Source organism: Cyprinodon tularosa, unplaced genomic scaffold (assembly GCF_016077235.1).
Source record: "Cyprinodon tularosa strain WSP-4 unplaced genomic scaffold, ASM1607723v1 ctg301, whole genome shotgun sequence".
Taxonomy (NCBI): Eukaryota; Metazoa; Chordata; class Actinopteri; order Cyprinodontiformes; family Cyprinodontidae; genus Cyprinodon; species Cyprinodon tularosa.
Window position 1 is genome coordinate 618231 of NW_024039010.1, and position 25924 is coordinate 644154.

Here is a 25924-nt window from a genome sequence, read left to right on the forward strand (position 1 = left end):
GCTATTTTGAAGGAAAAAAGCTCAATCTCTTTATGATAAATCCATGCAGTAGGTCGAATATAAATCATTATAACGTATCATTTTCCTCTGCTAGGTATGTTTATAAAATGCAATTTAATCCTGAAATAATCTGTCATCCTAAACACAACAGGGTTCTGCTGATATCACGTCACTGGATTACTGCTGTTTTTTGTGGTCCATGTGTTTTTTTTATCATTGTTTTTATTTATTTAGACCTGAAGGCACATTTTTTCACCCTCATTTTTTTTTCTGTATTTTTTCTAACAAAGCCATATTTGAAAGCAGTGCATGGAAATGTTTCAGCAGTAGGATAATCCAATTGGAGGCTGTGTGTGAGGAGGACTGGACTGATATGAAGTGAAGGAAGAAGTAGTTTGATATCAGTCAAAATAAATTGTATTTACAAAAGCGAATTTATAAACTCGATTGTTGAATCATGAGTGATGGGAGTAATGACAAAGTTAATTAGCAGTTTTTATCCCCTGCAGTAGAAACAGGATCCCTGCCCTGACTGCTTTTATTTAAAACGTGAAGCGAGAAAAAAAAATCTAAATAGTGAGATATTTATTACTATGAAATCCTGTTTTTTTCTGTAACATTATCTTTCTTTTCATTTTGCACTTCTAATCTGATGCAAATCGCCCTAAAGATAACTTCTAATGTTGGGGGGATTGGCTGATATTGCCATGAAATAAACTGTCGTTAGGGAAAAAAATATTAGAAATGGATGATAAATCATAAAAAAATGTGTTATAATGAAAAGAAAAGAAAGTTAAAACATTTTTTAAACATTTTGTTTTTTACACCTGTATAGAAATTCGTTTATTACTGAGCTGATTTAATTGTTGCAATTAATTCCGTTGCTGGATAATGCTTTAAAGTTCGTTTTGAAAAACAAGCAGGGGTTTGGATTTGAATCAATTAAAAATCAGTGGCCTCTTTGGAAAGCAATAAAATCTCAAATTGCATTTAGCTGTAGCAGGTGTAATAAAGTAATTCTGGAACGGGTTCCTTATTCTCCAAAGTGTTTTCCCGCATATAAGGTCATATAACGATAGGAAGTGAGGACAGCGGATCCCATTGGCCTGCAGCCTCTAACCTGTCAGTTAGATAAGGCTGAGTGAGGCCCAGAGTGTCCACTCACTCCTTCCTAATGGAGATCACTGAGGCCAGGACTCAACTGTCCTCTAACAAACTCCTCTCTAATAAACATTCTGTTTCCTCTTTAGTGCATCAGCAATACGCTACTAATATTATTTATATTTTACTGGATTTCTGAAAAGCAGATTATTTGAATCTGTTTAAGTAAGGAAGGGCTAGTGTAATTTTTCTTCTTTTCACAAAAGATGCTCCCGAAAAATGTGTGAAAATATAAAGAAAAGAAAAGAATAAAATAGAATAGAATAGACAATAATTGAAAATCCCTTTATTGTCCAACAATGGGAAAATTCTGGTGTTTCCAGCAGCAAAATTATTATAGAAAAAAATGGACAAACAAATGTGGACGTTAGAAAAATGAGTCAGTGTAAAATTAACTGTAATTGTAAAAATGTATGTAGTATGTAAAAAAAAAATAATTCTAACCAATAAAAACTTAAAACGGACTTTAAAAAATGTAAATATAAAAAACTGTCACTATGAATTCACGCCTTTATTCCCTGATAAACATATATTTTTAAAAGGGACAAAATGCATCATGAAGCGTAAATGTGTAAATAATGCAAAAAAAATGTTGACGGGTTAAGCTATATAAAAGAATCTAAATATATACTGCAAACAACATATTTCATTATTATTATTATTATTATTATTATTATTATTATTATTATTATTAATTCCAAAAATAGTCCAACATTACAAGTTGTAAAGAAAACCTAAAAGCAGATTTAAACAGGCTTAATCCGTCCTTGTTGCTCCAGAATCTCGCCTAAATCTCGACTAAAGTGTATAATCCTAATCTGACTTTCTAGCAGGAATTACCATCTGTACAGACTTTTAAAATAAATGCATTTTTTAAGACATCTTTCGGGGTTTTCGGTCTTTTATTTAGACTCACTGCATGCATTCAGCTTTCTATCATTCTAATTTAGGCCTGCTTGTTTATCTTTCTGTTTTGCCAACCGATATATAAGAGCACTGATGGGTGGGAACAACAGGACGCTGTGATCAGTGGCTTTGTTTTTTATAGGTCTACCGAATAATAATAAAAAATATGATATATCAGCTCATCCTATTACAAATCAGAGCCCTGGAGGTTAATCTGTGGCTGCGGTCAGAGTTCAACTGGATTGAATCCAAATGCAGTCAACAGTGAACCTCGATCGGCTCTGGAGCGCCCATCGGTTCATGTTTAAATAATTTAAGAAATAATCATTTCAATCAGCCTAATACAAAGCATGCATGGTATTGCATTAACTTTATAATGCAGATGAAGAACTGTTGTCTTTCTTTTTTAATATTGTTGCCAGCTTTTTGCTTGCATGTGTTCTCATTATTTTAATCTCTGCAGGTTAGTAGTCCACATATTTATTAAAAAGCCTTTGGTTCCTCCTCCTTCCGTTTGGCAGGTCAATGACACAATCAGCAGTGCATGCTGCAGATAAAGACGTGATGCGGCTCCTAATGCGCCTAATATTCTTATCAGCCTCAGGACAATAATATCAGAGCCCTTTTATTCAGAAACAAGACCAACAACTGCTGTAATTAAACAGTCACTCTTATGATCAGAGTCCTCTTCCTGCATGGAGTCCTCCTGTTCTTACATGCTTCCTAATTAAAGTGAATGAACTCCAACAATGAGTCACAGCGGAGGCCTAAGATTAGCTGTTTTCTCCACGTTTGGTTTTTCAGAGCTGGAGCAATATTGGGTTGGAGAGAAAAAAGAAAAAAGAAAGGAACAGGACGAGTGCACTTGTGTCTTGAAAATATTTATTTCTAAAATACATTTTTAACATACTTTAAACTTATGACTTTTGCTGACAATTATGTTATTTCAAGGTCAGAAGAAGAAAATAAAAACAAACATTTTATTTATTTTTATCTTCATTTTTTTTTTTTTTTTATACACAGTCTGTATTTACAGGTGCAGGGGAAGCTGGGTGTTGGTTTTCATGGCTTCTTTGGTTTCTCCTTGAGGTGCAAACAAATCTCCTCGGTAAAAAAAAAACGCGCAGCAAGGCAACGAGGTCCTGGTTTGGAAAGTCTCTTTGATGACAAAAAAAAAAAAAAAAAAGAATTCGGTGAACCTTCCTGTCGACTTTTGTCCTTTTTTCTTCCTTCTTTTTTTTTTTTTACTTTATTTTTGTATTAGTCTGTCCAGGGCCTAGTAGTCCTGATCTGGGCTGTGCGTCAAACTGTGCCGTCGCAAGTCACAGTTGCGCCGAAACACCTTTCCGCAGCGGCCACAGCTGTAGGGCTTGATGTCTGTATGGGTGAGAAGGTGAGTTTTCAGGTTACTTCTTTGATTAAAGGTTCTTCCGCATGTGGGGCATTTGTGGGGAGACTCCTGTTTAGATTTAAAGCAAGCAAAGGATTATTCCCTTTAATTGTACACCTCAGATCTTTCAAACATGTCAGCTTTAGTGAACATTTTCTGAGTTTATCTTTAAATTTGGTTTTTAGATCATGGGCCAAATGCTGCATTTTTTTAAAGTCTGCTCTATATACCCCATGCATGCAGTAGACATCAGGATTTGTTTGGATTTTATTTTTAGCATTTAAGATCAGGGCTGTTCTGAGCTTACCTGCATGTGTAAGGTTTTATGGACGGCTAGGGTGCGGGACTGACAGAATCCCTTACCACATTCTTGACATTTGAATGGTTTTTCCTTGGAGTGGATATATCTGGGAAACAGAAATGGCACTTCATCAGTGTCTGCAGGTATTCGGTTAAAAACACATTTGCAGAGCAAAGAGAAATATACAAAGGCTTTTTAAAAAGCTATTTTTAAAAACTAAAGTGAGAGATGCTGCAGGAAGGCTGGTTTTCTGTCTCACCTGTGGTCTCTGAGATGGTCCTGTCTCCTGAAAGCCTTGTGACAAATATCGCAGGTGTAGGGCCGCTCGTCTGTGTGGGTCCTCTCATGGATGAGCAGGTTGTAGGACTTGGTGAAATGTCTGCCACAGAACTTGCAAATAAACTCCTTTTTAGTCTTGGAAGGAAGTCTGCCCCGGGTGGGTTTTCTGTCAGGGGACAGCTTGCTCAGCTCGGAGATGGCCCCCCCTAGTCCCGATGCCAGCTTTGCCAGATCCGCAGCCTTTGGCGGGTCCTCCTGGGTGGCAGCTAGGGCCAGGTTGGCAAAGTCAAACCTGGGTCTGTCCTTGTGATGCGGCTGGACGCCGTGCGTAACGGCGGCCTGTTTCGGATGGAAGAGATGCGCGGCCGCTGTGAAGGGCAACGCTGGGAAGGGGATCCTGGGGTCCACCAGACCCTGAGCGGCCGCCGTGATCGTCGACCTCAGTCCTTGCATGTGCGGGTAGCCAAGAGTCCAGTGGTTCATATGCATGGTTTGCACCGCGCTGAGGCCGTACAGTCCCTGCAGCTGGTCGGCGGGGAAAGTGTTGACGGCCTGCAGGAAGGAGAGGTTGGTGAACTGCAGGGGTGGGTGCAGGGGGATCGGAGCGTGCAGAGCTTTGCTCCCCATGTCGGCTCAGACCTCTGCAGAAGAAGCTGTAAAACCCTGCGGGAGACAGAAATTAGAAGGCAATGAAAGTTACGTGTTAACGTCAAACTCAGAATAACTAATTAAGTGGCTTTTACAAATGGTTACACGCACAAAAACTATATATACAGCTAATTTATACATCTTAAATATCTGACTATATGCATTAGAAAAATATGGGAAACCTAATAAAAAACTTCTAACCAAAATTAAATAATAAATAGTGCATATTTTTATATATTCATTTCTTTCATCCATTGCAGAGAAAATTACGCACAAACGTGAGATTTTAATCACATCGCGTCTCTGAATAATAGTAGAAAATAACTAATCGAAACTGTAATCAGCCTACACTGGGAAGGTGTCAAAAGCAGCACTTCTGATTACCACAACAAACAGTGATTTCAGGAGGAAGTCCCGCATTATTTAAAAGAAAGCAGCACATTAAATAAAATAAACCCCAAACAAATATTCATAGATTTTTTTCCCCCTAAATATTTATTTACTACATTAGATTTAGTCTATGTTTGTATATGGCGTGTCTGCCCCCCTTTGGCAGCCTAACCTCTCGGCATTTCCAGGCCAACCTTTCACAGAACCTTATTTACTGGTAATAAAGGAGCTGCTTTTATATGAACGATGAGGTGAGATGAAGAGAGCTGGACTGCTTCCGTTTTTGCGGCTTGGCTAAAATGGCTACAAGTTATGTTTTGCCCACAGAAAAAAAAAAGAAGGAGGAAGAAAAATGGAAGTTAACCCCTCCAGATGGTGAAAGCGGAACTGGATATAATCCAGCAAATTATTTGGATCTCTTCTTTTAAAAAGCAGACTTATAAAGGACGGTAGAAGGTCAAACATGGTTATAATCCCGCAGTAACCTGCGCGCTGTTTGGCGCACCTGGGGACAGACATGGAGCTCTGTGAAGCCGGTGATCGGACAGGCTGAACATGATATTTAGTTTTGCATTTTTTTTTAACCAACATATCTTTTAAACTTCCCCTTCCATGTCTCATTGATGCGGGTTTTAAATATGTCTTTGCACAGGTGCAGCATAAATCATTCAGACACTTGTTGATTGGCCACTGGAGCAGCTTTAGTTCAGCTATTCTCTTCTCACCTTTGGACTTTTTCTTCTTGTTGTTCATTTAACAAGTAGCTTAAATGTCTTGCTGTTAAAATCCCATCTAGACGCTGTTTTTTAAATAATAGCCAAGGCGAAGGCCACTGTCAGCTTCAGGGACGCTTTGCGCTCTGGACAGAGGTCAGTGATGTCACAACGTGAGAGACTCATGTCTGCTGTCAGCAGAGAGATCATCCCATCATATTATTAAATAAAATAGGTACAAGAAAGAAGTTTTAATTCTTTTGGATCAATAAGCTGCAGAAGTTGGTTATTTTATTCTTTTTAATGAAATGTTTTTGGGTTTTTTTCTAAGGGATCTGACAGGATAGTGGCTCCTTTCCCCTCCGGGCTGACATGCACCCTGCCAAACACAATCTTACCCCAATGAGAAGCTGCCAAGGGTCCTGCGGTATGTCAGTAATCCACAGTAACTACACAGGCGACGAGCTCCAATAAAACGTTTCCAACATCCAAGTCCATGAAACTTTTCATGTAGCCATGCAGCCAAACTCTGATGTCTCGGACCTCTGCTGGGATGTGACAAGTTGTGAAAAGTTGTGGAAAGAGGCGAAGAGGTTTGGAGGAGAGACAGCGGCAGCAGCAGCGTGGGAGTCCTGTCCGAAGCTGGGCTTGGAAGTGTGCGGTTCTTCACTTTTTAGGGCTGCGGGACTCCGGAGCGCACAGCCCGCCCTCCGACACGCCTCCACCCCCCACCCACCCCCTCTTCTCTGTCATTAACTCCAATGTTCCCCTCTGTTTATTTGTGTTTGGATAGCAACTAAGGCTGCAGACCATGGTAGAGAACCATGTTCAGCTCAACCTGCCTTCCTTTGACACCCCTCACACCGCGCGGCCAAGGCTGATACCTTCTTTCTGGAGACATGTTTGGAAAGCGCGTGGGGGAAACCCTGAGCGCCTTTTTTCCCTTCCAACTCCACGCTCTGGAAAACGTGCCTTTTTATATCTGAGGGGGAAGAGATTTTTAAACAGCTTAGAAAGAGTTATTTAGTTTTTGAGCTCACTTTTCTGATGAAAGTACATCCAAGATCCTCCTTGTTAAACAGTTTGATTTCATTGTGGTTAGAAAAAATAAAATAAAAAAAAACAGATCCCAGGGTTTTGGTTTGAAAAACAAAATCTCAACCACTTGATACTGATCCTCTGGATTTTTCTTTTTGCTTGTTTGATATGAAAACACTAATTACATTATAGCTCATTTTATAATATGATCCACAGAATTTTAAGAAATAAAGACACTATTAATATTAGCCTTTAAAATAGTTTGCATTATAAAATACAATATTAAAGATTGAATGGAATTTTAATTAATAATTTCTTTCTTTTGGCGACAAATGCGCATTTTTTTGTATCCATAGGTTCGTTTTGTTCTCAAGAAAGATTGGGTTGCTATGTTTAAACTAATTTTACTCTATTTGAATATATTACCTTAGAAGAAATAAACAATTTAAAGACGAGTTTTTTTTAATCCAGTTTTACACTAAATAAAATCAAGTGGAGCTTTCTGAAGCAGCCGCTCCAAATAAATAGAAAGAAAAAAAAGTTTATATTACCTTGGGTTAAAAGGTTTGGATGTATTTTGGCTATATATTTTTATATATAGAGATCATAAAACAAATCTATAATATTTTTTTCTTTTTAAATTTAGAGAAAAAACAGAAGAATGAACGAGCCTAACAATTGGCTTTAATTTAAACAAATTTTCTAATGTTTAAAACTCCTCTGTTACATGTTCCTTTCCAATAATGAGGCCTATTTGCCTCAATCAGCCCATAATAAAGTGTAAATTATCAGACAAATTTTAATTGTTTAAATTTAAACATTTTCCTTCTTTCAGTGAATAAGTTTTTAAACAAACATATGTTTCTTAACGCTTTCCTCTTTCTTTCATTTTTTTGGACCTTCTCTTAGTGGACATTAGAAAAATTGACAAAGCATCATTTGCTCATGAATTTCTCACACAGTTTGGTTGCTCATTGGTTAAAAGCATGATGATTTCTTTCTGCACCAATATGGTTCCAGTGAAACTAACTGAAAATAAACACACACCACATAATTCTCCCAATAAATCAACAATTTAAAGAAGTACTAATTAAAGGAATTTATTTTCTTAACATATTGCATTTTAAGAGAAAAATCACAATGCTTGAAAAGGTCCAGTTGACCTGTGGCCTAATCCTTCCGCATTCCCAAATGTTTGAAAAATTAGTTTTTTTTAATGCAAAAATGAGAAAGGAGGAGGATTTTTATCAGAATACAAGTCAGCAGCGCCGCCTAGTGGCCGGTCAATTAAAACCACTACTTTCACTACATTCTCGTTTTTTTTTAAGGCAGAGCAGTAAAAACAAGAGGCTATATTCCAACGGGACATAATTAGACTGCATTTAAAGAAGAGTTTTATTCTTTTGTTTTAATACTTTGACGAGTAAACCTAATGAGAACTGAAGAAAGAGATAAAAAAGGAGTTTATGGCCCTCTGCAGTCCTTGGGTTATTGAGGCCTAGCCGATGAAATTTCAGCCCACAATGTGAGCCATATAATGACTAAAATCATTAGTCTGAATCCGTCCATGAAGCCGTGTATGTGTAGCCAGATTTTCGTTGTCGTTCAGCAGCAGAACATCGTCTGCACACAACATGCTTGTGGTTTTTGGTTCGGTTTCATATCATCCAGGCCTCCATCTTCTCTGTCAAAACACCAAGCGACTAGAGACAGATTAGAGCACACATGAAAGGCCCAGCTCGACATATCCTATTCGACTCAGAAAATCATAACAATTTAGATGTTTATTTTGTGAGCCGAGGAGGGATAAAAAATAAAAAGAAGAAAATTAAGATCTCTGAAGGCCCCTAAAGGAGATACACCTACTGATAATCACATTTCTATTAATCAATGCTGCATTTTTAAGCCGGATAAAAACCCACCTCTCACCAGGTATGCAAAATATTTTCTGCAAAACTCTGACTTCCTGTTGAAGCTGAATTTCCCCCACTTTGGGTGAAAAATTAAATTCTGGGTCAAACATATTTCTATTTATTCATCTAATTTTCTTTTTTCTGTTTTTTTTGTTTTTGTTTAAATCTTATTCTTTGCTGAGAGAATTCTTGATTTCTAAGAATAAACTATAGGATGGCTCGCTGGACGTCCCTTTTCTCTTCTCTAGACGCTGTTATTAAAATAAGCAGAAAACATGAGATGTCCAGCTGGGAATTTGATCACACTTGGAATGCTCCGACGTTCCGGACAGAACATTCTGGCCTCTCTTCTATGTTTTACCTCCACAATAAAAATATGTGTTGTCGTATCCCTTCCACTTTGGGTAAATGTCAGAGCTGGAGAGTTAATGTCTTGCCCTTTGACCCCAGGCTGAGTCCCATGCAGCCGCCATCCTTCTCTATGATAATATGACTCCCACAGAGGATCAGAGCTGCAGTTCAGTGCAGCTGCCAGGCCTGTAATGGCTGACACTCCTGTTTAAATAACCATAAGTGACATAGACGTCCAATGGGAATCAGAGTTTGATAGAAATGCATCCAAAGAAATAAGCTGGATTTCAGACATTTTGTTCTTTACATTAGCCTACAAAAACAAACCACATTTCAGTGTCTAATTTTCTTATTATAACCATAAAATAGTTTCTCTCTCAGCTCTGCTGTTATAATAATGCTCAGACTACCCTGCTGTGAAGGTGTTAATGTTAACACCGTTCTAATGTTTAAAACTCCTCTGTTAGACTGTGAAACATCCTGCTGTGAACGGTTTCATCTCTTCCTGTCGTCCTTACCTGCGGCCACCGGTGAAACTCCTTAGAAAAGCCGGAGCTGCTGGCCTTCTCCGGAGCGTCTCTCTGGCTCTTTCTGCCTCTCTGTGTTGCCGTGTTGTTCTGTGTTTTCTGGCAGACAGGATGTCAGGTCCATAGTGTACGAGCAGGAGGGAGGGGGGGGGGGGTAAACCTGTCACTGTTGCCTACCTGCTGTGGTTTGAAAGCCCCCACTTCCCCACCTACACTCTCACTCATCCTCTCCCACAGCAGCAGCAGCAGCAGCAGCAGAAGCAGCTCTAAGGAAGGCTGTTTTTCATTCAAAGACCCCCGAGTCACATTTTCCTCCACATCACTCTCCCTTTACTTGAAATTGTGCGTTTCTAGAAAAATAGTGTGGGGGGGTTATGACTCTATTATCTTACAAGTTGTTTGTTGAGAGTGAAACAGAGCTGTTTCTTTGTAAACTTTTTCTGGTTTAAACATACAAGTTATTAAATGAAAATATTATGCTCTCATAAACTTTACAAATGATGCAGAAGCATAAATCCCTTTGTTTCTTTGCCTTTAATGATTGTAATTAAAGATTAATTCCTTTTTACCTTATTTCCTTACAATTTTGAGAAAACAAAACAAGCAAACAAAAAAATGTATTACCTTTTAGAATCATCTTCCACCAAAAATAAAGTAAACTAAAGGAAAAGTTGGGGACCAGCAGGCCTAGTGGATCTGTAGGATCTATATCTTGACTTAAGTTCTTAAAACCCACCTATAATTTTGAGTCATCGTTGCCTATTTTGCATAGCTAAATGGAAAAGCAAATAACTGAGGAACTGTAAGCAGAGACGTAGCTAGAACATTTTTATAAGGGGGGCCAGACAATAACCGATGTAGACCGAGGGGTGGCCAAAAGCAGATAGGCGCCTGAACCGCAGGGTCAGGAAAATTAACCAGCAAAACATCCATATTTTCTAAATAAAGACAAACTATACTTTCCTACAACCTTTGCTAACAAACACATATATTTAAACATCCTTGCTTTCTGGATAAAAGCTATAGTGGATAAAATTCTTTCAGGTTTGGGTTCTGGGGCAAAAATCTTTTCCATTGTCATTACTTACCTACTTTTATCAATAATCATTCTGCATAAAATTGATATTTACAAGTACCTAAATCTACATGAATTGATTACTTAAAATTGTTATTTATCTATGATTTCAATAAAGATTCCTAGATGACTTGCAGAGACACATACTTTTCTCTTTTACCCCATGACACAAAATCTAGTTCTGAAAAGAGCATGAATTCTGTACTTTTCATCTTTAATGTTAGTATATTGAAGTACATAATTAACCACAGTGTGTTTGTTGTCAAGCAATTGTGAATAAATGAAAAAAATAGTAAGTAATTTATGAAAAATGTAAATGTTTTGAGAATATTACTGCTGCCACCTTCTGTAATAGAGGGAAAAATCGTAGGGGTGGCCATAGGGGTGGCCAATGATTGGCTAAGGGTGGCCATGGCCCCGATCTAACTCTGCCCCTGACTGTAAGCCAAAATTACATGTGTGATTCATCATTTGAAAGCTAACAGCTTATAATTTCTGAAACTATAAATGAAAATAGTGTGACTAAAACACAGCCTAAACTGCATCAGTTCAAAAATGATGCAAAGTTTGTTTTTTTTAACCACAGAAATAGAGAACATGCGTGAGAATAGGCATGTCTCATTGTATTACATTAGTTCTACATCATGTCCACCACAACTCCAGAAAAATTCAGACTTCTAGGTAAAATAGTTCCAGAGCTGTTTGGCTTTTAAAAAGGAGGAAATGTTGGAATAAATTCTTGAATTGATGTAGCATCCCTTGATCAGGCCTTCCATCATGCTCATGGAAGGTCTGATCAGTTCATGTTGTGGGTTTATGAGGCCAAACAAAGTTTGCTGAATCTGGCAGTGACACGTGTCTTCCTTATCTTAAAACAAGAAGTATTTTTTCTGTGACTACAAAGATTCATTCTTGCCTGAGAAAATAAAACAGTCTGAATAAAACCACCTTTTTCCTGCAAACCATAACATTTAGTTTTCAGAGATGACAGCTGCTCTTTGTTTAACAACACCGCCTCCTATTGGACAGTATTTGAACTACTCTGCTGTAGCACTTTCTGTCTTCATCAAAAGAGGAAATAATAATTATTATTCGTCATTTTCACATCTAAATTATTACATTTCATGTAAGACACTGTTTGTATTTCTTTTCCACTTTCTGCTTTTGATTTCTGCTGCAGCAATCTGAAGTTAAAATATCCCAGACCTCTAAAGTGAGCAGGTAAAGTGCACTTTATTACGGATACGCTGCATTCCCCTGGTCTCCTGCAGGATCTTTTCTCCATCTGCTTGTCCGGTGCCCACTCTCTTCACTGGTCTCCTGCCACTGTTTAATAGCACTGCAGCATGACCAAATTCCTTTTTCTCCCTGCAACGTTATCCACTCTGCTGGAGAGGCATGGAGAAGAAAACCGCCATGATATTGTGCTCCCTCAGCCAATAAAACCCACCAGTAAATGCTGCTCAAGCCCAGCACCAAATCCCATTTGTCAGCAAATAGCTTCCTCCAGTTGTCTGAGCTGGCCGGGTGCTTCTGTGGAGCTCCGTGCCATGAATATGACATCTTTGGTTATTTGTTGTCTGCTCTGATGGCAAGCAGAGTGAATAAGAGGAGAGATTAAAGGAAGACATCTGTTTGTGATCATAATAGCTGCTCAAAAAGAACGCCTAATCAGATATCTGCCTTTTGTCTAATTATTATCTGCTTTAAGTTATAGATTGATATTTTTTTTCAAAAAGTAAACATGATGTCCATCTTTATTCAACTCAGGTTGCTGAAGTGGATTAAAAACTTCAATTTAGGAGCTAAACTCATTAGACCCCGGTTCACAGCTTGAATGTGAAAAATTGCTTAGAAAAAGAAAGAATCAAGCATGACAGCTGTATCTCTGGAGATCCCACATCAAAAAATGCAACACGCTGCACTGCAAGAGCACCTGTGCCCCCCTGAATCTTTCCTCACATCCTAACAACCACAAACTACAACATATTTTATTGAAAATAGCTGTGACAGACCAAAACTAATCAGTATATAATTCTGGAGTAGAAGATAAATGATCTAAATTGAAAGTTGGGTCAGACACTTATATTCAGCCTTGTTTACTCTTCTTGTTTTGAAATGAAAATTATTTTTAAAAACCTGAAAAATCTCCAACTAACAGAGTTTCCCTTTGTTTAATTTTGTTTGCATATAATTCTTGATTATTCCTTTTTTCATTTTTGAACCAGACTGTATTTCATTCATCTCAAAGATTTTCTCTTCTCAATTCACTCTCAGTATTTAGCAAATTAAATCACAAACAGCAATTTCCAACAGAACAGCTGGATAGCAATATCTAAACCTATTCAATCCCACTAAAATGTTTCTCTGTTGCTCATACACACAAAAATAACTTAAAGATTGGAAGCAATAATTTTAAATCTGTTCCTATTCTTAGGAACATCCACTGGGCTGAAGGTTTATAGCAACATTCAGTCATCATTTTTCTTTGTTACCAATATAAAGACCCAAACAAATGCTGTTGTTCTATACTGAAACACGACAGGAACATTTCCGGAACAAAGGGGGGTTCAGTTCAACATAAATGTGTCGAATATTTGAGATTTTCTCTCTAATTTCATCACAGAATGTTTTAATCTTTGTGTAATCCATAAATTTATGAGTGTAATCTCCAACTAGTCCGACATTGTCTCCAGCACAGATTTGTTTTGAAGGTGCATTAGGAGATCTTTTCTGATGCATTTTTTACCATGTGGCTTAAAGATCTCCCCAAAGCCACTTAGCAAGCAGTGAAATAGAAGGTCTGGAAGTGAAACTAAAATAAGTGGTTCCCGCTACAGTGAGAAATCAATGAATAACCCCAACCAATCACAAAAGACAGTCCATTGTACATGATTGGTTCCTGACACGTCAATCATGGTCATCTGCTTGTCCCTCCCCCCTGCGGGCGTACCCTGACACATGAACGAATCGTCACCCCAATGCTCGTGCAGGACGCCATGGCTGGAAGCTAGCAACTGTTTTGCTACATTCAGACCTAAAGCAGCAAGAGCAGCAAAAACGCACGCGCTGCTTCATTTTTGATGTTTCTACAAGTTTAATTCTGCTCTGGCTGGAAAAAGTGGGTCTGATGTGTGTTGGGCAGAGCTACCCTATCCTTTCTTTGCCTGCAGCAAGCTGTATTTGCTGTGATCTGGATTAGTTTGAATCTATTTTGAAGTGAGAAACTCCACCTGAAAACATCTTCAGTGCAGTCAGTTCATCAAGATTACAAGCCTGCCTTCAAATATTATTTCTCTCTGAGCCGCTCAGACCCCCGTACACGGGCGGTGCGCTGTCACTGGGAATCCCATGCAACAGCAGCCTATCGCCCTGTCGCCTCCTTGCAGTTTGGAAGGCGTTTTACATGTACCTAATCCAAACTGCAGGCACCAGGATAATAAAAGCGAACATTGTTTGGCCGGCAGAATTCAGCATTTTAAGTCAATTTAGGCGTTCTTAAACCGTTTCAGAGGAGTGATCATAGCGCTCTGCATCATCAGTGCTGTGCCTGACTCCCTGCCAGCTCCCAGATCAGTGACACGCTGCTTCAGCTGCTCAGACGTGCTGCAGGACCTTTTGCTGCGCCGTGATGCCCATCAACCATTGACTTTGCATGTAAACTAGCAGCTTTTGCTGCCTCTGTTGCTTTAGATGTGAACGTAGTATTCTGTTGTTGTTAGCTCGTGTCACAAGCACTTGGTCTCTGCTTTGATTTGTTCTCGATCTCATCCAAACACCTCGATAGACGCATGCGCGTTCATGTGTTTTAAAGGCGTGGTTTCGAGGGGTGGTCTGAAGGGAGAGGCATGGTTGTGTATGTTCAAAAATATAGCTTGATGGAACCGTTTTTCCAAGATCTCCTACAGCACCTTTAATCTTATCGAGTTTTAATATGATGCATGGTGTCCTGAAATATCAATTACTTTCAAATAATGTTATTTCCATGCTGGTCCGTTGGTCAATTTACGTCTATTTTCACACACTAGCCCCCATTCATGGTCATCAATCACCACATTCATTTCTAGTTATCTTTCCATTATCACAGGAGGCCCCCTCCGGCATACATGACTGTAAAAAGTTATATTTATTTTAGCACATTTTTGGGCCGTGACTCAGCTAACTTCTCAACTGCAAAAATCCATGGAAGTCAGTTAAAGGCAACCCAAATTTATTTAAATCTGACCAAAGGATTTCAGGATCTCTGCTTGAAATAAGCAATCAATCAAAATTGAATTCTTTTTTTGCATACTCGAAACCCTGAATGATGCAGGCCTTGATGCTCAATTCCGATTGTTTTGTGAAATCTGATTTTTTTTTGTTGCCGTTCACATTTCCAAATATATGCGACTTGTATTTGATCTCCTGAGTGAACTGCACTCATAAAAACGCAAGTGTCCCACATGCGCAATAGAGGACGCAATGATGTCACAAGGCAGCATGCTTCATGTTTAGTAAACATGAATGTAGTGCTGGAGTGTATCTAGCGATCTTTCCCAACCATAAAAACTCAATCTTTTCAAGATGGTTAAACATAGATACTGCTCTCCGCATCATCGTCCGCCATGGTTGTTGTTTTTCTTGCTGCTTCTGTGTAGCAAGAAGCAGAATAGTGACCTTTGTCGGTTAACAATGGCGTTCAGGTTGGATGAATGCAACCTGGCCGTTCAGACACAGGTCGCATTTTAAAAGATCAGATTCGTATGGGGTTCAGGACCACAGAGCCAAGTGGCCTGGGTAACACTGGAAAAGAAGAATCTGTGTTGTTCAGACTGACATGAAAAAGATCAGATCCAGGTCGCATATGGGCAAAAAGATCGGGTTTGGTTCACTTCACGCTGCGGTGTGAACGTAGCCTAAGTCTTTAAATGCTGATGATATCTAAAGCCCCCAGTGTCATGATCTGCCCTGATAGCTCACCTTAATTGTTCATTTCACTCACCTGCCTTACTCTGCCCGGTTTTCTAATTATCACTGACCTCATCCATCTGCTGTTTCTCCTTTATAATGGGCTCTGTTCCAGCTATCGGGGCCAGATCATTGTTAGTTTCCTGTTTGATGTCCCCGTTCCAGTTGGGAGATTATTCTCAAGCCAGTGCCCCCAGGCGAGTTTATTCCTTAACCAGTGGTGAAAGCGTTTCAGCGTTTCCTCGTGATTCTGATTTCCTGATTCCTTTCCCTCTCATTCACTGGCCCTGTCTGTCCCCATCTGATCTGTCCATCTGAATCATCCTTGGACCCCTAATGAATTCTGCCTGTCTGCATCTGTGCGTGTCTGTTTGGGCACGCTTCTAGACCATCTGACTCTGAACCTGCCTTTATGCTGTGAGCATTCCTGAAAAGCCTGGATCCCTCTCTTCCTGTTTGGGTCGGAACCGCTGAGGACTCCTAGATCCCTGAAATATTCCTGCCTGATCTGTTCTCCCCTGACCTGGATTGGCTTCCTGCATGTTCTCTGGGGCTGCAGCATCAGGGCCGCATCCCGTTGACAGTGTATTGGTTGATCCCTCCAATTATTGAGGATGGACTAAACTGTTAAACCAGGTAAGTGATTCACTCTGATGATCATCCCCTGTCAGATGATCATGGTCACTTACCTGTGTTTCTCCCTCCAGAGTGTCAGTGACTGGGCGGCGCACCGCCCACCTCCTGCAGCTGCTGCAGTTTCTCAGCAGCCCACTTCTGTTCTGTTTCAGTTTGTTTATTTTAATAAACGTTTTGTACTTACCTACTGACTGTCTCACCTTGAATACTAGGTCCATCTGTCCTGTTTTATGACACCCGGATGCTTTTTAGGGAACATTTATGAACAAACAATGTTATTAACACCAAAAATCCTGTAAACGGGTTGGTGAGAATGTTTAGTTTGAATCACAGGACATCTCACAGAGAACTTGCCTGGTTAGATCATTAATAACCACATTAATTACATACGGAACTATTCCATAAGTTGATGTTAGGGTTAATATCAACATACTTCCCCAAACAACGCAAGTTGCCAACTATGCAGACGACAGACAGCTGTATTACATGCATAGATGGAATCAATGAATGGATGTCCCAAAATGATCAGCTGAATCAAAACAAATCTGAAGTATACATCTTTTTAGAGCAAAGGAAGTGTTTACCTGTTGGCACACAGCTTCAGTAAATCCTGCTAGAAACCACTAATCAGGCTGTGGTGATGGACTCAGACCGGAACCTTCAGAAGCTCATAAAGACAGGAACAAAGTCCTCCTATCACCTCCTATCACTCCTATCTCAGCAGGACCTTTAAAAACTAATTTGTGTGTTCATCTTTAGAATTGATCACAGCAGTGGTGTCTTCATAGTTCTTCCTAAAAATGGATCAAACAGCTGCAGCTGATCCAGAATGCTGCTGCCTGTGTCCTCACTAAAACTAAGAAGGTGGAGAACACCAGACCGGTCATTCCAGCGTTTCCACTTATCTCAGAGAAAAGTCTTTAAAATTCTTCTAGTCTATAAATCTATAAATGTCTTGGTTCCAAAATACATTAGTCTTGTCTGTGGATCAAACATCCAGAACTCTTAGGTCTTCCAGATCAAATCTATGCTGCAGAACCAAACATGAAGAAGTAGCTTTTAGTTCTCATTTTTTCTTCTTTTTCTTTTAAATCAGTCTTTATTATTAATTTCAGGCAATTACATGCATTGGAACACGTGTGAATGCCAGTTCATTAATTTAAACTTATGAGTCATAGTAACCAGGAACAAAAACAAAACAGACCTGAAACGGAGTGGGAAGAAGAAAACGTATTGAATCCAACCCCAAGGTCTTTTATCTAATTTCATACAAACATCTTACTTTGATGATTCACTTTTATTCTTTTTGATTATTTTATGTTACTTCTGCATCACTGCAGTGCACTCTTTTTTTTCTCATCTACAGCACTTTGTTTTATATCAGGGGGCTCTTTGGCCCTTTCAGTGTGGTGCTAACAAAACTCTGTAAGAAATAATTTTATTTGTAAAGGCTATAAGAAAGAGTTCTTTCATATATTTTCATGTAATATCAGTAAAGAATATCGACAGCAGCAATGCAATAATGGAACAAAGCTTTTAAAATGATTTAAATGTTTTTATAGCTTTAATTAACAACTATATAAAGCTACTTTGCCCATTTCTCTTTCCTCCGAGGTGACCATTCAGGTCTTTAGCAGCATCTGACAGTTTTTTTCTTCCAGGGATGCTGAATATTAGCCTCCATTTGTCTTCACAGAAGATCTGACTAACTGAAAAGAAGCAAAAATGGGTATGGCGTATTCACAGTGTTGGGCAGTGTTAGTTTTCTGGCTCATAGTATGGCAAAAAGAGACAGAAATAGTCTCCTTACATTTAGTCTCCTAATTAATGTTTACCTGGTGTGGGATGCAGAGTTTGCCTCCTAAACAAAGGGTTGACTGTTCAAGTCTTGGTCCTGGCTTTTAATGCTTTTATTGTAATAAACCAGTATGTATTAGTTTACCCTTTTAACTATAAATATTCATTAAAACCAGTATCAAATTAGATTGGTTGTTTTGACCAAAGGATTGGTTGGACATATAACCACCAACCAGATTGGTAAAATTCAACCAATGTTTTGGTTGCATTGACCAATCTGTTTCTAGGCTGTTGCTTGGTTTATATGGCTGCCCAGTTCAAAGGAGAGTTCTGATGTTTCCCATTATCATCCACAACGGTGGCCAACATTCTCATTGGGACCTTCAAAGCAGCGAAAATATATCTATATCCTCGTCTACAGACAATTTCTTTAACTTCATGCTTGGTATTTGCACTCTGACACTCCCGGTAACTGTGATTCCTTATATAAACAGGTGTGTACCTTTCCTAACCGTGTCCAATCATGAATTCACCCCAGTAGACTGAAGCTGTAGTAACATCTCAAGCACGATCAATGGAACCACATCAGCTTAATATTTTGAGCTTCATGACAAAGGCTGTAAATTCTCAATTACATTTTTTGTTTTCTATTTAAATTATATTTAAAACCATCTCAAACACATTACCATATTGAGGTAAAGGGTTTAAAATGTTGGGTAAAGAGATTGATTTCATACCATTTGGAATAAGGCTGTGACATTTATGAGGAAAAAGTGCAGTGCTGTGAATACTTTCCAGATGCAATGTGAAAAGTTCAAAAGGTGTCAATACTTTTACAAGGTACTGTGCTTCCTGTGGATCTCTGCCTCTTAGTCCCAGAATCCCCGGGGGAAATGGCACCTGCGTTCAACTGCTCCTGAGCTGATGGACAGTATAAACTTCACCAGCACCTGTTTCCTGGCAACACTAGAGTGCTGTTAATCGGCTGGTGAGAGATGTTAACAAAGTTATTGCTGCACGCTGGAAGGATAAATCAACAGAGCGGTGGACTGTCTCATCCAGTCTGTCAAGGGTGACGTTTTTAAAAGTTCCCAGTGACTTCACCATCAATCTGATGATGGAAAGTCGGAAACAGAGCGAGAAGTGAGTGATTATAGCATGGAGAGATTGAACAGAGCTTGGGTGGATCTGTTAAAAAAAAAAAAAATAGATAGAAAGATGAAGGAATGGAAGAAAGATGTCTGAGGAATCCGGTGGAGAGAAAGCTCTGTGAAAAGGGTGGATGTAAGGAATGGAGAAATGGAAGAAAGTTTATAAAAAGCTGTTCAAGCAGACCAAGGGTCAGGATTTTGGTGAAAATCAGGCCTCACAAGTCTGAACCGCTGTTGGAAGAGGAACGAATAAAGCAACGAAGGCAGTCCTTTTCCCACATCAACAGCAACTACAATAACATTCAAACTGTGTGATTTCACAGAATTTCTTCATTGCCTCTGCCTTTCGTGCCTTTGTGACGTGCCAGACGAATGTGCCGCGCAAAGGGGAGCCAGGAAATGGCTTTCCACTTGAACAAATGAGAGCAGATCTTGACACTGTTACATGAAGAACCTTTGGCTGTGAGGGACCATTGAGGTGCAGCCACTTTTTTTTAGATTCAATTAAATTTCCCCACAAGGAGCAATATTTCTGCTGAGTGTTATTATTATTGTTTTTTTGCCTCGGAGTCTTTCAGACAGCGTTATCACTAGGGAAAGTCAATCATCTTTTATTTTTTTCTCAGATTAAAAAACATATTTTTGCTTGTCTATCTCTTGTTATTGCTGCCACACTTTCAACAGAAACAAATTAAAAAAAGCCTGTTTCGTCATGGATGGGTTTCTGCTCCAATGTGGTTTACATTATTAGCTCAGATGCCTGCATGGTTGCATTTAGTGGATGCATACAATCACGCACAGAAAAAAGAAATGCTTTCAGGCATCATTCCACTCTAGCTCACACACAGTAAATGTTAACGTACACAGGTGCAGTCTTTTGGGAGGTTTTTCTTCTGCTCTCTCATAATCACTTCTTTTCCAGTCCACTAAATCAGTGTCTTTCACCGATGCGTTTATAGGAAGCATGTTTGCAAACTGTGACCGCTATGAGCTCCTGCACTCACACTGTCTCACTGTCAAGGCAATTGGTAAATGTCTACTCACTTTCTGAAACGTATTTGTGCTTTTAAGGAGTTTTTAAGCTGTTTACGGCATCGGGGTGAGAGTGGAGTTATTGGTCAAAAGGGGGTTGGCTGCACCGCTGTGGATATTGGCAGGTTTCAAAAACTCCACCTAACTGGTCCTGGGGAGGTCCAAGTGACCTGTTTTACACCAACAGTGGTGCCTTTTCATAAAAAAAAAAAAAACAAAAAAAAAAAACAAGGGGAAGCCGAGTCACAGCTTGAGTATTTGTTTGAAGCTGCTGGAAAAAGTCCTTCTGCGGCTTGACTCTGTGAGCTGCTGTGTCTGAAGGGAGAATGAATGTGCAGAAAAACAGGCAACTTTGTCTTTATATAGACTGGTGTCCAGGTTCTGGTAAAATACCACCAAATACCACCGAGAACCACATTCTCCTCTTACGTTTTTGGATGGAAACAGCTTCCCGTCGCTGGTGTTTCATGCTTTAATTGGACGTTAAGGGGGTGCAGAGAGAGGTGTGAGGCAGCCCCACAAATCACAGAGTTCTCACGTCTGCAAAGAGTTCAAGCTGTGGCCTCGGTGTTTCTTCGCCTGTCAGTGCTGCATTATAAACCTCCAGCAGCACTGTCCTCAGCAAAACAGGTGTAGAAAACCCTCAGAGTATTACTGTGTTTCTGCAGACGTAACCTTTGCTAAAAAGCTTTTCATTTTACCTGTCACCGTAAGACAAAGAGCGACTCCAGTTTGGATGTCAGAGTGATGGATGGTGGAAGCGTGTTCGAGGATTATGTTTTATAAATGTTAAAGGGCCCTGGGGTTGGTCTGTGAAGCACATAATCTCAGCCGAAGCGCTGGGCTGGATGAACCTAGACTCTCATTATTAAACACCTACGACAGGGCCTAGAGCTGGTGTACGACCCTGAACGTCCAACTCAACACTCTGAGTGCTCTCACCACACGTCCTTGCCATTTGGGCATGAAATTAAAATGCCTCTAAAGATTTCATTCATTACTGCGGCATTAAAATAGGAGCAACACTACTCAGCTGGTATTCATAAGAACCTTCAGTCACCAACACATTGTTCATTTCCTGCAGAGTTCTTCTTCTATCTGTTTTAAGGTTTCAGTTTATTTTTTAAATCTCTGAAAACAGAGTTGTAAAAAATAAAAGGGGGTAATATGTTTGGCAATAGGTCTCAGGTTTGATGGCACAAGTGAGAACCGGCTATAAATGAAGTGGTATTGATTTCACATGTGGCCTTATACTACCAGGCTTCAAGAAGCTGAGAGGAAAGGAAGTTCAGACCCGGGGATGTTCACCGAGACCTCGCTAGAGACTCTGGGGCCCGGAGCCTAGCTCCACAGCCCTGGGAACTGTAAAAACACCATAAAAAAGTTCCATATTCACAATTATTTTAACTTTTACATTTATAAATCTTTGTTAAGGCTCGCCGTGGATGCATTAATGGATAAAACATGGAAAACGATTGCTGCTCCCCTGGTAACAGTGCACTTGATAATAACGAAATATCCAATAATGGAAACAGATTTTTTTTTTTTTTTATAGAATCTGGCATTGTGAAAACACAATAAAAGTGCACATCTTAGTTTTCATAGGACATAGGGCAGGATTACATGTCATCCAATCCAAAGATATTGCTGTTCATAACTCAGCCACCTCACCACCTTTTAAAACTTACAATTCATTCTATCCAAAGTTAACTTTTACAGGTCATGACCTCTAAAAAGCCTAACATGCCGATTCTGTGCAAATGCTGATACTGATTTTTTATTTTGATAATTAATATTGTGTTATAATGTCACATTTCACCTTCAATGTTCCAATCTGACTTTATAATAAAAACGTTGAACAGTACCCCATTTTTTAACTGCACCTGCTCATATATATGAAAAGTTAGTACACTGAAAGAGGTCAATTAAAGACAAAAATAAATAAACCTACTTGTAAGCTGCAGTACAAGTGATTTCTTGAGAAAAAACTGAGAAATGAAGTTGATTTAACACCATGAAGGTTAGTGAACAGAACAGTTGCACAGTTGCATTCATCCATCCATTTTCCATCCTTTATCCCTGCTGGGGTCACGAGGGTTGCGGGTGCCTAACTCAAGCTGTCTACACCCGAGAGGCGGGGTCCACCCTGGACATGTCTCCAGTCTACCGCAGGACAATATAGAGACAAACAGGACAAACAACCATTCAAACTCACACTCACACCTAAGGAGAATTTAGAGAAGCCAATTAACCTAACAGTCATGTTTTTGGACTGAGGGAGGAAGCCGGAGTACCTGGAGAGAACCCAGGGAGAACATACAAACTCCATGGAGAAAGACCACGGGCTGGGAATCAAACCTGAAACCTTCTTACTGCAAGGCAGCAGTGATGCCAACTGCTCCACTGAACAGCCACAGCTGATTCAATTTAATTCAATGCAGTTTATTTATATGGTGCCAAGACATAACAAGCGCCCTTGCAAGGCACTTTATAATTCAACCAGATCATCCAGTCAAATTGATTCAAAGTTTCTATCTAAGGAAAACCAGTTGATTGCATCGACTCATTGACTTAAAGGCAATCCCTAACACTAAGCATGCTTGTAGTGACAGTAGAGCAGAAAACATTCAGCAGATCCAGGCTCAGTGTGAGTGGCAATCTGCCGAGGCTGACTGGGGTTCAAGGAGACAGAAGCAGACATACAGAAAGAAGCAGAGATACAACTGTACTCTAGCTCCACAGGTGGCCCAGTCCTGGAAACACACAGTCAGGCAGACAAGCTCTGAGCCAGCTCCTATGTAGGAGCTGGCTCAGAGGAATGAGAGCACAGAAACAGGACTGCACTGAAAAACTGGCCAAGTTCCAACATCTATAAACAAAGGCGTTGATGGCAGCAGCACAGCTGATATTTCTCTCCAGGATGGCGTCATAGCCAAACAGGAACAGACCAGATGAAGCTACTATGATGAGAGAAAGCATAGAGAGCAAAAAGTTAGAGGCTGAACTAACAAATACTGCAGAATGGGAGAATAGAGATAAAATGAAGCAGAATAAAGAAAACTGGTCCCTATGTCCTCTAGCAGTCTAAGCCTATAGCAGCGTAACTATAGAGAAAGCCCAGGATAACATGAGCCAATCTAACTATAAGCTTTATCAAGATAAAGCCCATTATTAATAAAACAATAACAAGCAATCCAGAAGCAATGGGGCAGCGAATTTCGACTTTAATGACTGAGTTCAATAAGAAAGCATTGGAAGAAAAGAGTGAAAAAAGTGCTGGAACCATCGGGTTAACACAGTGTTTCTCAATCCTGGTCCTCAAGGACTACTTTCCTTCATGTTAAAGATGGCTTTTTGTTGCAGCACACCAAATTCCTTTGACTGCATGATCCCTTCAGCAGCTATCAGAAGCCTGTTAGCCATTTGTTACTAGAATTTAGGTGTGGTATCAAAGAAACACCTGAAACAGGAATAGCAGTGGTCCCTGAAGACCATAAATCTTTAGCATCAGACCACTAGCCTAATGGAAGCATCAGCATATCTAAAGGAATCAAAACCTGGTAATTTTCTTAAACAATCACTTCTAGGAGAAAAATCAATAAATAGAGATTATTCAGACCCCTTTTTTTTTATCTTGCAAGGAGAACTTGACTGTTTATGTGGATTTAGTGTTACCATCATTAGCATGCTTGGTTTGCCATCTTTTCCTAGTCTCCTTCACAATAGTTAAAAAGTTACACAATAAGCAGCATTGAATGACTGCCTGCAGGTGAGTCCGTAGTTGGTGGAATCACGCCTTTTGGTGGAATAGGGACAGGTGGGATGATAGCAGGGCAAGCTAATGTTGTTGCCCTTTCAGGGTTGATGTCATTAAAGAAGGACGATTAAAATCTCACCCTTTCCTGGTTTGAACATACCCACATGAAAAAAAACAACAACACAAAAACCCCCCAAAACACTTCTAACAAGAATAAGTCAGGTTTAAAGATGCCTTCCTCTTCGGTCAAACATGCTGTTTTTTCACAGCTGGTTGGTTTCTCTAAATGTGCGGTTTCACACCATTCAGTGGAATCGAATCTCTTTAGCACCAGATTTGTGTTTATCATTAGTTTTTTTTTAACTCTTTTTCACACTTATAAAAGATACTGAAAGCTTAAACACAAGTCTGAGACGTGAATTAGAGTCTCAAAAAGCTTCACTCCAAAGCAGGTATCTTAGCTTAGCATTTGGAGAAAACAAGCATTCATTGCAATATCTCAGTGCTTAAACATTATCAGAACCTTATGACTGCGTAAGGAATCTTTAATGTACAAAAGTTTATCAACTATTCCCTCATGTCTGTGTCTTTAAAGGGGCTTAGTCACCTCCTATTATGTTATGAAATTATACTCCAGTAGCATGGTTGCAGACGAAAGCTCTCATGAATAAACCTTTGTACCCTATTGGCTCATAATATCTACTTTTTGTATTTCTGTTGTTTGTTTTTGCCTTATTTTACTAGTAAAAAGAGTATTTTGAGTATATTTAGTAACTACAATATGTAACCAAATATTTAATATTACACATCAGTAAACAAGTATGTAGAGAAGCAATGAAGGGGAGTGAGTAAGCTGTGAGGTACAAAGACTAAATGGAAATGTCCATGATTATATGTCCGAAATATGTAGAAAAATCTCCAAAGCCAATAGTGCCTGGAAAACAAGATACATGTTTGTGTTTGCTGCTGCGGAAGCCAAGAAGGTAAATACGCGAGTACTTACTCATACTAATGCTAGTCATAGCAATGCTATGCTTAGGGTGTTAGAGTGAAAGGAAGATTCTTCCTAAATTATATCAAATGGATAAAACATTATTTATGCCTGTTAATCACATCTGGTTAAAAAATTTCATTTATGCTCAAAAGGACTAAATTAACATTACAGACTAACTCCCTGTATTTTTTTTATTAGGTGATGAATATATGGCTTTTATGTGCTTCTATAGCCATAATGAATGATTTGGCCACTTTAACTGCTGCCCAAACATCTGCTAGAAGAGCAGTCAGGGACTGATCAGCCAATAAGAAGTAGTTTGTCGAACTAATGCAAAAATAATTAACAATGAGGAAATATCATAAAATTTGGACTTATCTTTTGTCAGTCAAAACTAAATATTTCACACACATGGAGGCATTTAAAGCTGGATAACAAAGTCTGTCATTAAGGATTTAGGAGGAACACCTACATTTGACTTTAGATGGTTGAGAGAAAATCATCAAATAGGTAGTTTGACTAATACCAGTCAGAAATGCCTGTCTGTCCTTGATTACTGCTGATTCACATCAGGGGTGAAGGATGTGAGATCACTAACTGGAGGTTTAACATGGTGAGGTTGAAGTGATGTCATTTAAATTGTCCCTGTAATGATGAGATTCTTGTTGTCTGTTGTTTCTGCAGAAGGAAAAAGCTGCTAAGGTCTCCACCTTGTGAGGCTGGGTGTTCTCTGTTCCGTGAAAGTACGGCACACAAAACTTTGTGAAGCTTCGTTGTCTGAAAAAGATGGAAATATTTACTAGTATCCTCACGGCTAATTTAGCTAATTTTTCATTCAGCTGTTTTGTATTGAGGACTCAGAGTTGGTCGACAGGGTGCGGCAGAAATCGTCAACAGTTGCTGTGAAAATGACCGCTG

The 25924-nt window shown here is 39.4% G+C and overlaps 1 protein-coding gene across 2 annotated transcripts; it reads right to left on the bottom strand.

Annotated features, from left to right (window-relative positions):
• Window positions 1–3001: 3001 nt before the first annotated feature.
• Window positions 3002–6452, bottom strand: osr2 (odd-skipped related transciption factor 2). Of its 2 annotated transcripts, none has more exons than XM_038291854.1 (4): window positions 6187–6452; window positions 4018–4700; window positions 3765–3864; window positions 3002–3526 (listed from the first exon to the last, which is right to left on the bottom strand). In XM_038291854.1, exons 2-4 carry the CDS (start codon window positions 4662–4664, stop codon window positions 3344–3346), a joined length of 930 nt encoding a protein of 309 aa, XP_038147782.1. In that variant the 5' UTR covers window positions 4665–4700; window positions 6187–6452; the 3' UTR covers window positions 3002–3343. The 2 variants fall into 2 exon arrangements, with proteins under 2 accessions (XP_038147782.1, XP_038147783.1); XM_038291855.1 differs by having other exon boundaries at window positions 3002–3444; window positions 6187–6451.
• Window positions 6453–25924: the final 19472 nt, after the last annotated feature.